Source organism: Crocodylus siamensis, chromosome 6, assembly GCF_052110815.1.
Source record: "Crocodylus siamensis isolate JL-2025a chromosome 6, ASM5211081v1, whole genome shotgun sequence".
NCBI classification, from domain to species: domain Eukaryota; kingdom Metazoa; phylum Chordata; order Crocodylia; family Crocodylidae; genus Crocodylus; species Crocodylus siamensis.
The window spans coordinates 3107097-3119206 of record NC_143400.1 but is presented as its reverse complement, the minus strand read 5'-3'; the positions used below and the strand labels follow the sequence as shown (position 1 = coordinate 3119206).

General features: G+C 53.6%; 1 protein-coding gene across 5 annotated transcripts in view; it reads left to right on the top strand.

Annotated features, from left to right (window-relative positions):
• NRXN2 (neurexin 2) overlaps nt 1-12110 on the top strand; it is a 100227-nt gene that overhangs the window by 21986 nt on the left and 66131 nt on the right. The window contains exon 4 of one of the 5 annotated variants that reach the window (XM_090050853.1): nt 713-742. The exons of the other annotated variants lie outside the window; for them this stretch is intronic. Within the exon in view, the coding sequence (XP_089906979.1) occupies nt 713-742 (30 nt within the window). The remainder of the gene's footprint in view (nt 1-712; nt 743-12110) is intronic. 5 annotated transcript variants of the gene reach the window in all.

Here is a 12110-nt window from a genome sequence, read left to right as displayed (position 1 = left end):
TGCCTTTTACACACTCACTTGTGTGAAATCTGGAGTCATGACTCTTACATACCCATGTGGGGGGGGCAAAATCCTGGGTCACACCTCTTACACACCCAAGGGGGGATAAAACCCAGAGTCCCACCTCTTAGACTCTTGTGCCAGGGGCAGGATGGGGGGGGGCATCATGTGGGATGTGACCCCCCCACCCCCAGTGTCTCCCCCCAGCAGGGGGCACTCCCTCCACCATTAACCCTTTTGCTCCTGCAGCAGCAGCAGTGGCGGCGGCTCCGCCGGGGCGTGTGTGTCTCCTTCATCTCCCTCTTTTTCTTTTGGTTTTTAGTTTGAGTTAAAAACCGGGAAAGAAAAAAAAGGAAAAAGAAAGAAGCATCAAGCCCCCCCCCCCCCAACTTCCCTCCCAACCCCCCTCCCACCCTCCTCCCCCAGGAGGCCGATGCTTCTTTCTTTTTGCGGCCGCGGCCTCTGTCGCTCGCTCCGTCTCTCTCTTTCTCCCTCCTCTCTCTCTCTCTTCTCTTCCCTTTTTTTAATTATTTTTTTTCTTTTCCGTTCTTTCCGGCATCCGGACCCCCGCCTCCCCCCAGGGGGCTGGATGTCTGTCACAAGTTAAAAGCGCTTTTAAATTGTGGCACGAGGGCGGCCCAACCTCTTCTCTGTGCGTTTATATGACTCGTCTTTTTTCTTTCTTTCTCTTCTCTCCTCTCCTCCCCCCGAGGTCCTGCTCACCTGATGTTAAACAGCCAAGGTACGAACCTTCTTTCCTTGTTTGCACCCCCCGCCGCCCCCTTCTGTTCCCATCGTCCGTCCGTCCGTCTGTCGCTCCATCCATCCATCCATCCCTCGCTCCGCTCCGCTCTGCTCTGCTCTCTGCTTCGCCGCCACTTTGGTTTCAACGCTCCCTCCATCCATCTCCCGTACCCCTACCCCACACCTCCTCCTTCTGCCCCGTGCTGGGAGCTGTCTGCCCAGGAGAGCGGGGGCAGCCAGGGCTGGCGGGAGGGGGCCACACCGGGAGGAGCCGGGGTGTGATGGCGGTGGGGTGGGCCCTCGCATGGAGCCACCAGAGTGTGAGTGTGGGTGTGGGTGTGTGTGTGTCCTGGTGGTAGAGACACATGGGTTTGAGTACAAAGACACAAGTGTGCATGGGTGTGTGTCCTGGTGGTAGAGACATACAGGTGTGAGTGCAAAAAAAGTGTGTGAGTGTGTGTGTGTCCTGGTGGTACAAACATGCTCAGGTGTGAGCACAGAGACACAAGAGTATGAGCATGCAAGTGTCCTGGTGGTACAGAGACACATGGGTGTGAATACAAAGACACAGGAGTGTGATTGCACGTGTGTCGTGGTACAGAGACACAGGTGTGAGTATGAAAAACAAGAGTATGTGAGTGTGTGTGTATCCTGATGATACAGACATGCATGAGTGAACACAGAGACACGAGTGTGAGCATGCGAGTGTCCGGGTGGTACAAAAATACAATTGTACATTGTGTCCTGGAGGTACAGAGATGCACAAATGTGAGTACAAAGACACAAAAGCATAAGTGGGTGTGTGTCCTGGTAGAATAGAGATGCATGGGTGTGAATATGAAGAAACAAGAGTGTGTGTGTGTGTGTGTGTGTGTGTGTGTGTGTGTGTGTGTCTTGGTGGTACAGACATGCATGAGTGTGAATGTGAGCACACAAGTGTCCTGGTGGCACAGAGATACAAGAGTATTAGTACAAAGACACAAGAGTGTGAGTGTACATACATCCTGCAGATACAGAGAAATACGGGTGTGAGTACAAAGACGCAAGAGTGTGAGCATGCGAGTTTCTGGGTGGTACAGAAACACAACAATACTAGTACAAAGGCAAAAGAGTGTGAGTGTACATGCATCCTGGAGATATACAGAGATACATGAGTGTGAGTGTATGTCCTGGTGGTACAGACGCATATGGGTGCAAGTACAGAGACACAAGAGTGTAAGTGTGCATGTGTCCTGGTGGTACAGAGACACAAGAATGCTATTACAAAGACACAAGAATGTGAGTGTGCCTGTGTCTAGGTCATACAGAGATGTGCAGGTGTGAGTGTGAAGACACAAGAGTGTGACTGTGCATGCATCCGGTGGTATGGAGATGAGTACAAAGGCACAAGAGTGTGAGCATGCATGGTCTTGTACCTGGCGGTACAGAGACACACAAGTGTAAGTAGAAGGACACAAGAGTGTGAGTGTGCATGTGTCCTGGTGGTATAGAGACACATGAGTTTGAGTAGAAAGACAAGAGTGTGAGCATGCATGTGTCCTAGTGGTACAGGGATGCGTGAGTGTGACTACATGGCTACAAAGACACTAAAGTGTGAGCATGCACATGTCCTGGTGGTACAGAGATGCATGAATATGAGTACAAAGATACAAGAGTGTAAGTGTATGTGTGCCCTTGTGATAAAGATGCACAGGAGTGTGAGCATGCATGCAACTTGGTGGTACAGAGATGCACAGGTGTTGAGTACAAAGACACGAGTGTGAATGTGCATATGTCTTGGTACAGAGACACACTGGTGTGACTACAAAGACACAGGAGTGTAGGCTTGCGTGCGTTCTGGAGGTAGATGCACACAGGTGTGAGTAGGAAGATACAACAGTGTGAGCATGCATGCGTTTGGTGGTACAGAAGCACATGGGTATGAGTATAAAGACACAATAGCGTGAGTGCCTGTGTGTACTTGTACAGAGGCACAAGAGCATCCAGGTGTGTGTCATGGGGATGTGGGCCCTCATCCAGACCCACAAGAGTGTAAGCATGTGTACATTTGGTATAGAGACACAACAGTGTGAGAGCATGTGTGTCTGGTGGTAGAGACATAAGAGTGAAAGTGTGCCTGACCTGGTGGTATGAACGCTCGAGTGTGCATATGTCCTTGTGATATAGAGCTACAAGAGTGTGTGTGTGTGTGTGTGTGTGTGTATGTATGTATCTTGGTAATACAAAGAGAGAAGAACGTGAGTGTGCATAACCTGGTGGTATGAAGACTCGAGTGTACATTTGTCCTAGTGATACAGAGACACAAGAGTGTGAGTGCATACATCCTGATGGTACAGCAACATCAGTGTGGGTGTATGTGTACCTCCTTGTAGGTCAGAGACACAAGTGTGTGGATGTGGTGTGTGTGCATCCTGATAGCATAGATACACCAGTTTGTGTGTGTGTGCACATGCCTTGATTGTACAAAGACACAAGGATGTGTAAGGGTGTGTGTGTCCTACTAGTATGGAGACACAAGGTTGTGTGTGTGTGTATGTCCTGGTTGTACAGACACATGAAAGTGTGCAGGCATGTGCTGTGGTGGTCTGGGCCCTTGCATAGAGACAAGAGAGTGTGAGTATGTGTACATCTTGGTAGAGAAACTTGAGAGTGTGTGCGTGACCTGGTGATACAGAGACAAGAGATTGTGTGTGTGTGTGTGTGTGTGTGTGTGTGTGTGCACATGCACATCCTGGTACAGAGGCACAGCAGCATGCAGGTTTGTGTCATGGTCGTCTGGGCCCTTGCACAGAGCCACAAGAGAGTAAATGGGTGTGTATGTCCTGGTGGGACAGACATGTGAGAGGGTGCATGTGTTTGTGTCAGATGCATACAGTGCAGATACAAGAGCGTGCATCTGTGCATGTGTCCTGGTGGTACAGAGACATCAGAGTGTGCAAGTATGCATCATGGTGGTTTGGGCCTTTGCACAAAGACATAAATGTGTGTGTGTGTGTGTGCGCGCACGCGCACGTGCACACGTCCTCATGGTACAGAGACATAAGAGTGTGTGTGCGTCGTGGTGGTTTTAGCCCTTACACAGCAACACGAGAGAGAGCGAGTATGTGTGTGTGTGCGTGTGTGTGCGCGCACGCACATGTGTGTCCTGGTGGTATGGAGACAAGACTGTGGAGGCTTGTGTCGCAGTGCCACAAGTCTTTTTACGGGGACAGGAAAATATGCCTGTGTGTGTACCACTGAAACACACAGACATGATGAGAGCATGCATGTGTGGGTTCCCTGGTGGTACAGACATGTGCCAAGACATGCATGTGTGCACATGTGTAAGTTGGGGTGGCAGGATCCCTTTACTCAAGACACAGGAGGTGTGCAGCACATGTCCTGGTGGCACAGACAAGTGAACAGAGGCACAGAGGCGTGTGCACAGCACAGGTGCTCACAGCAACAGACAAGGGTGTGAGCTGTTGTCCAGGTGGTGTGGAAGCTTGCACTATGGTGTGTGTGAGTGTGTGTGTGTATGCATCCCCTAGTGGCACAGGCCCGTGTGCTGAGACAGATTCCGTGTGTCCATCCTGTTGGTGGAGAGGGTCACACAAACACACAAGGACATGTGTTACTTGTGCCTTGGCTATACACACTAGCACTTAGACATGAAGGGGTGTGTGGCAGTCTGGGGGTAAGTCCCTTGCCCTGAGACTCAGACCATACACGTGTGCCCTGGTCACACAGATAGTGACTCCCAGACATGGAGTGTGCGTGGGTGTGCATGCCTTGATAGGGGAAACTCTTGCACAGACACAAGGGCCCGTGTGTTCCTGCCCTGGAGAGACGAGTATATGCACATGTGCTTAGGAGCACAGACACTTTCACACAGACATGAGTGTGGGGGGGCACATGCATGTGTCAGTACAGACACGGGTGCAGAGACAAGAGAGCACGTGTGTGTCATGGCAGTCAAAACACAAGGGCATGTGCCTTGGTCCAATCTGTTTGGATGCTCGCACGGGGGTCTAGGGCACATGTGCGCCCTGGTAGGGTGGATGTTCACACTGAGACATAAGGGCATGGTGGTAAAATACCTCACGGCTAGACACAGTGGCATGTACGTGTCCTGATGGTACAGGTGTGCAGACTTGAACAGGAGGGCACATGTGTGTGCATGTGTCCTGGTGATTTAGACGTACATGCTGAAGCACAAAGGAATGTGTGTGCATGCATGTCCCGTGGTGATCCAGATGTGCACACTGAAACATAAGGGAGTGTGTATGCACATGTGTGTGTACATGCGTATGTGTGTCCTGGTGATCCAGACGTACATGGTGAAACACGAGGGAATGTGTGGGTGTTTGTCCAGGTGATCTAGACAAGCATACTGAAACATAAGGGGGGAGGGGGGGTGTTACTGTGTGTGTATAAATGCACGTGTGTGTAGGCTTGTGTCCTGGTGATCCAGATGTGCATGTGGAAACATGGAGAGAGAGAGTGTGTGTGTGTGTGTCCTGGTGATCCAGATGTTCACGCTAAAACAAGGGAGCGTGTGTGTATCCTGGTGATCTATACGTACATGCTGAAACATGAGGGAGTGTCCATGCTTGTATGTGCGTGCGTGCATGTGTGTGTGTCCACGTCCTGGAGGTCCACTTATGCATGCTGAAAAACAAGGGAGTGTGTGTCTGTATCTGTGTGTGTCTTGGTGATCCAAACACCTGCACTGACACAGGAGGGTGTGTCTGCGTAAATCTTGTCTGTACAGATGCTCACCGTGAAACACGAGGGTGTGTACGTGTGAGTCTTGGCAGCAGGGGCTTTTGCACTGAGACACGTGTCCCTACAGCAGAAATGGTTGTACCATGACAAGAAAGCATGTGAATGCGTGTCCTTGCAATATGTGCACTCACACTGACACGCAAGGGAGTGTGTATGTGTGCTCTGGTGTTACAGGTGTCGGTGCTGAGAGAGGAAGGCTTGTGCATTTAAGACACTTGCCCATGGACACAAGAGTGTGGTTGTGTATCCTGAACGTACAGACCCATGTGTGTATGTGCACAGCTGGGAGAGAACACAGGTGTCCTGGCTCCCAGGTCTCCAGCAAGGGATGTGTTACAGAGCTGTGTGCATGGGTGCAGTGTTTAACAGTGTGTGTATGTGTTGTGTTGCTGTCTGGCACATATGCACCTTTGTGTGAAGCTATCTGATGTGTGCATGGGCTGTGTGTGCACATGTGTGGTGTGTCTGTACATGCTGGTTTCTGTCCGTGTTGTGTTACTGTGTTGTGTGTGTGGCTGTCTGGCTGTCTGGCACATGTGCAGGCTACCTATGTAAATGCATGTGGTGTGTCACTATGTGGTGGTTTCTGCGTGCAGTTTGTCACTGTGTTGTGTGTGTGGCTGTCTGATGCATGTCCAGGCTGTGTGCACATGTGTGTGTGGTGTGTCACTATGTGCCAGTTTCTGTGCATGCTGTGTTACTGTGTGTGCGTGCCCATGCGCGCGCATGTGTGTGTGGCTGTGTTGATGTGTCCAGGCTGCGTGTGCACTTGTATGTGGTATGTCACTACATACTGGTTTCTGTATGCATTGTGTCACTGTGTTTTGTGCGTGTGTGTGGTTGTCTTGATGTGTCCAAGCTGTGTGTGCACATGTATGTGATGTGTGACTGCATGCTGGTTTCTGTCCATGCTGTGCACTCTGTGTGTGTGTGTGTGTGTGTGTGAGAGAGAGACTGTCTGACACGTGTGCAGGCTGCATGTGTACCTGTGCATGATGTGTCACTGCATGCCAGTTTCTGTGCACCTGTGTTGCTGTGCTGCGTGCGTGAGCAGGCGTGCGTGCACGTGTGTCTGTCCCCTGACCCTGGCATAACCATGAACTCTCAGCCTCAATATTTAATTAGGACATGAGCAATCTATGTGCGTGGGCAGGGGAGGGGGCTCTCAAGGATTGTTAGCATTAACGATGCATTCGGTGTGCCTTTAATGGGGTGAGGGGCTGGAAGGGAAGTGGGCTTAGGAGAGGGTGGGCGGATGGAGGTGGGGCAGGGCACATGCCTGTGGGTCACATCAGGGTCCATTTGCATGGGGACCCAGGCTGCAGCTCTCTCTGCGGTCTGGTTGTGCGTGCACATGTGTGTTGGAGCGTGCTACAGTGAGCAATCAGTGCAGCAGAGGGCATGTGGGTGTGTGTGTACTTGCATGTGCACCCTGCGTGAGTGTGTGCTCATGCATTGGGGTGTGCACTTTGTTGTGTGCTCATGCTGGAACATGCCCCTCTCATCACCGCAGTGGAGGAGGGGGAGGGGAGGTGTGCCTATGTGTGTGTGTCCCAGATGCCTGGGGGTTGTGTGTGTGTGTGTGTTCCAGACACTTGGGTTCTGTGTGTACGTATGTGTGTTCTGGATGCCTGGGTCGTATGTGTGCATGTACGCATGCTCATTCCTTTTGGGACCCCAAAGCCTGAGCCCTTTGTGGGCACAGGGGTGTGTTCTTGTGATGGTTTCTCGGGGGGGGGGTGGTGAGTGTGTGTTCCTGTGCATGTCCTGGACACCTGGAGTGCATGTGTGTGTATGTGTGTGTTCCTGGATGCCTGGAGAGAGAGACAAAGTGTGTATGTGTGTTTGTGTGTCTATATGTTTCCTAGATGCCTGGGTTTTATGTGTGAGTGCATACGTGCATGTCCGTGTGTGCAGGTCTATGCCCTGGGGTGTGTCCCTGTCACATTCACAGCGTAGACTCTGTAAGTGTGTACGGCCTGGAGTGTGCTCCTACCAGTGGAAGTGTGTGTGTGTGCAGATGCACACACATGTGCACTGGGGTGTTTTAGTCTGTGCTCCCCACTGTATCAGGTCTGTATGTGCACACGCACTGGGGCAATTCCTCTCAATGAAGGCTGCAGTGCAGGCTCCATACGTGTACACATATATGTGCATGTGTTTCCCTGCTGGCTAAGGTTAGGTTGGTGTTACACGTGTGTGTATGTGACTATACATGAACTAGGCAGCTCCCTGTCTGTGATCACCATGGGGGGGGGGGGTGTGCTGCTGTCAGTGACCTCCGCAGCGCGTGGTCCGTGTATGAGATGTGTGATGGGAAGTGGCCTCAGTGCGTGTGAGAGTATGTGTGGTTGTGTTTGTTGCCTGTGTGCAAGCCAGGGTGCATTCCTCTTGTGAGCATACATCTGTGTGGGTGTTGAGGTAGGTGTATGTGTTTTTGCACATGTGTGGGTATGCATGCACACATTCACCAGGATGTATCCCTGTGAGTGACTTCTGCAGTGTGGAGTCTGGACACGTGTGCATGTGCAAATATGAGTGTATTCCCACTGTGATATGTGCAGTGAAAAGTCTGTGTGTACGTGTGTGTAGACACACGTGCATGTGCACAAGGATCTGGGGGACCCCTGCCCAGTCTGTTGGGTGCGTGTGCATGTGGGTGCCCTGGCTGTGTTCCCTGCTGTGATGGCTGCAGCACAGATTTGCACACCTGTGTTCTCGTGCACAGAGACCTCCTCAGCCCAGCACCTGTTTGCATGCACGTGTCTGCATGTGCATGCTCTGGGGTGCATTTCTGCTGGTCCTGGCATGTTCATGTGTACCAGGTGAGTGTTCCTCCTGGTCATCCCAGCAGCTCTGTGCATGTGTGTGTGCATGGTGGCTGTGTGTGTGTGCATGTGTGAAAGAGAGAGAGACCCAAACAGCTGGGTTATGTATGTGTGAGACAAAGGGACCTGGACGTGTGTGTGTGTGTGTGTGTGTGAAAGAGAGACCCAGACACTTGGGTTGTGTGTGTGTGCATGTGAGAGACGTGTGTGTATGTATGTAAGGCCCAGATACCTGGGTTCTGTGTGTGTGTGTGTGTGTGTGTGAGAACCAGACACTTGGGTTCTGTGTGTGTGTGTGTGAAAGAGAGACCCAGACACTTGGGTTGTGTGTGTGCATGTGAGAGATGTGCGTGTGTGTATGTAAGGCCCAGACACCTGGGGGATATGTGTGTGTGTGAGATCCAGACATCTGGGTTGTGTGTGTGTGAGAGAGACTGGACACCTGGGTTGCATGTGTGTGTGAGAGAGAGACCTGGATGCCTGGGTTCTGTGCGAGACACAGCAGCCTGGGTGCGGGCAGCGTACCCACATGCACTGGGGCACATTCCAGTCACTAATCTCAGTGGCACAAGGTCTGTGTATGTGCTCACGTGGCCCGAGGGCAGTTCCCGTGGTGACGGCCGCAGCCCAGGGTGGGCATCTGTGTACACACAATCAGCGTGTTCCTGCAGGGTCTGTGCACTGGTGCGTGCTCCTGCCATGAGGTTGGGAGCTCAGGGCCCGTGTGTGCATTCTGTGCATTATGCCACAGCCATGCACAACACATGGCACACGTACACTTACACATGCGCACACGCTCTGCATCTACTGCAAAGCAGCCACATGTACTTACCGTGACACACATGGTAACTTGCACGGATATGAGCACACTTGCTCCCCACTCAATGCATTGGGAATCGCACACGGCTTACAAGTATGATGCGCCCCAGCTGCACACACTAGAGATGTGACACAACTGTCACACCACAGCGTAGACACTCAGCACAGCTGCACACACACCAATACACAACACAGCATAGACAGCCGTGCATGCCCAACACCATGGACAGGCTGTCTCAGTGTGTCATGGTGAGCATGCACAACTGCTCATGATACACACCCAATGCATCACAATGCCACCACACAAGCCCTGCACACACCAGCACACATGAGGCCTGAAATGGATTCCTCACAACAGCTGCACACATCCAGTACTATCTTGCACGGGCACACTCATCACATAAGCATGCACCAGCACTGCACATGCTTTGCACACTTCCCCACCTGTGGCTACGGGCAGCTTCACACAGGCATGTACAAGCCAGGGAAATGCACCATGTTGGCATGCTTTCACATGTGTGACACATGGTTCGCACGAGAACCTCCTTAGCCCCCATGTACGCTGAGCACAACAGCCTGTCCCCCGCACAAGCACACAGGGTAAATAATGGGGCATGGGATGCTGGTGTGGGGGGCACAACACACAACCTGTCAAGCCCCCCTTTCTGCCCCCATCCCATGGTTTATGTCAGCAGTCGCTAGGTGATTATCCCTGGATCCGGTTGCCAAGACAACTGGACTCTGGGATGCTGGCACGCTGGGTCCCGGGAGGGGGCGGGGGCACAGATTAATTGTCCCGGTGTCTTGTGTGCAGGAGCTAACAACTTCAGTGCCAGAGCTGTGGAGGAGGGGCAGGCATGGGGTATGTGACAGACGCGTGAGCCCTGGTGTGTGCACAGGGCTGCGAGTGTGAGCCCTGGTGCGCTGGGCCTGGTCATGTGCCCAGGGGGTGCTTGTGTGAGCTCTGGTGCACTGGGTGTGGGCCTGTGCATGAATGGGGGCTGCATGTGTGAGCCCTGGTATGCTGGATGTGGGGGGGTGTGCACGGGGGCTGCGCATTTGAGCCCTGGTGTACTGGGCATAGGTTTGTGCATGCACAGGGGCTGTGTGTATGAGCCCTGATACTCTGACTGTGGGTCCATGTTTGCACAAGGGCTGTGCACGTGAGCCCTGGTGTATTGGTTGTGGACATGGGGGTGAGTGTGTGTGTCCTGGTGCTCTGGGCATAGGCCCAGGTGGGCACAAGGGCTGAGCTTATGACCCCTGGTATACTGAGCATGGCTCCATGTGTGCACAAGAGCTGCACATGTGATTCCTGGTGCCCTGAGAAAGGGCCTGTGTATACATGAGGGCTGTGCATATGACTCCTAGTGCACTGGGCATGGATCTGTATGTGCAAGGGCTCTGTGGGTACATGTATGCCCTGAAGCTCTGGGCACAGGCCCATGTCTGCACGCAGGATGGGTGTGAGTTTGCATGTGCCCAAGGGCTGCGTGTGTAACCTTAGTCTGTGTGCACAAGGGCTCCATACATAACCGCTGGAGTGCTTGATTGGGTCCATGTGTGCACAAGGGCTGGGTATTCTAGAGTCTTAGTGTGCTGGGCAAAGGTGTACACGAGCACAAGGGCTCTGTGGTGACCCCTGGTGCACTGAGTGCACGAGAGCTGCACATGTGGCCCCTGGTACACTGGGCATGGGTCTGTGTGTGCACAAGGGCTCTGTGTGTGATCCCTGATGTGCTGGGTACAGGTCTGTGTGTGTGCAAGAGCTGCCCATGTGATCCCTGATGAACTGGGTGTAGGCTTGTGTATGCACAAGAGCTGGACGTACAAGAGACCAGGTGACCTGGACCCAGTTCTGTGAATGCGTGTGCCTGTGCCTGTATACACGTGAGTGTGTACGAGCACATGGGGCAGGTGCAAGGGGCATGTGTGAGTGTGTAGGACGTGGCCATGATCTTGCTGCGGGGAGGTGGTTAGACATGGGGCCACTGTCAGCATGGCTGCTCTACCGCCATAGCTCTGCCCTGTCGGTGGCCTTGCATGTGTGTACAAATGTAATAGTGCATTGGGGGGCGAGTGTGAGAGCACTCGCCCCCCAAGGGAACTGCGTGGGCAGAACTGTACCTCAGGACCCTCAGGTGCGATAGCACTGCTGTGCGGGGCGTGGGCATGCCACGTGTGTGTCGGGGTATTTGGGCATGCGAGCATCAGCATATTGGGGGATGGGAGGTTCACATGAGCGTGCAAGCATGTTGGTGCACAGTGCAGGCAAGCAGGATCCAGGGCTGTCCCCCACACCCTCCTCTCCAGACCAGCTGCAGCCGCAGCTCCTGTCCCTGTTACGCTAGCCCCGAGCCCCCTAGAGCACGGGGGCAGCCAGCAGGGGGTGCTGTGCCGGGGCAGCCCTGATGCCCCTGGGAAGTTGGGCAGGGTCAGTGTGGATGGGAGACTGCGGGAGCTGATGCCCCAGGCCTGAGGGGCAGCCAGCAGGGGGCGCTCTGGGCTCTAGCCTGCCTCTGGAGGGGGACTCGGGCTCTGTCCCTGGTGCTGAAAGGGGAGGCCGTGTTGGGAGTTACAGGCTGGGAGCCGGGGCGCCTGGGTCCTCTCCGGGGCTGGGGGCCCGGACACCTGGGGTCTCCCCTTGCCTGGGGCAGGGCTGGTGGTTTAGAGGAGGGGAGGCCGGGAGCCGGGACGCCTGGGTTCTCTTCCAGCTCTGCCCAAGACAGCGGGTGAGTCCTCAATCCCCCTCCCCTGCCCTCACTTCACGTGCGCTCACTGCCAGGTGTGTGCACGCACTCCCCTTGTGCCCACAGCCCCTGCCTCAAGCCCTCACCAGCCCCTGGTGTGCCCAGTTGTTGCACGCCCCCCTTCTCACAAGCCCTGGCTTGTGCATGTCCCGTCTTCATGCTCTCCCGTGAGCTCATCCCCCTTGTGCCCACACGCTCACTG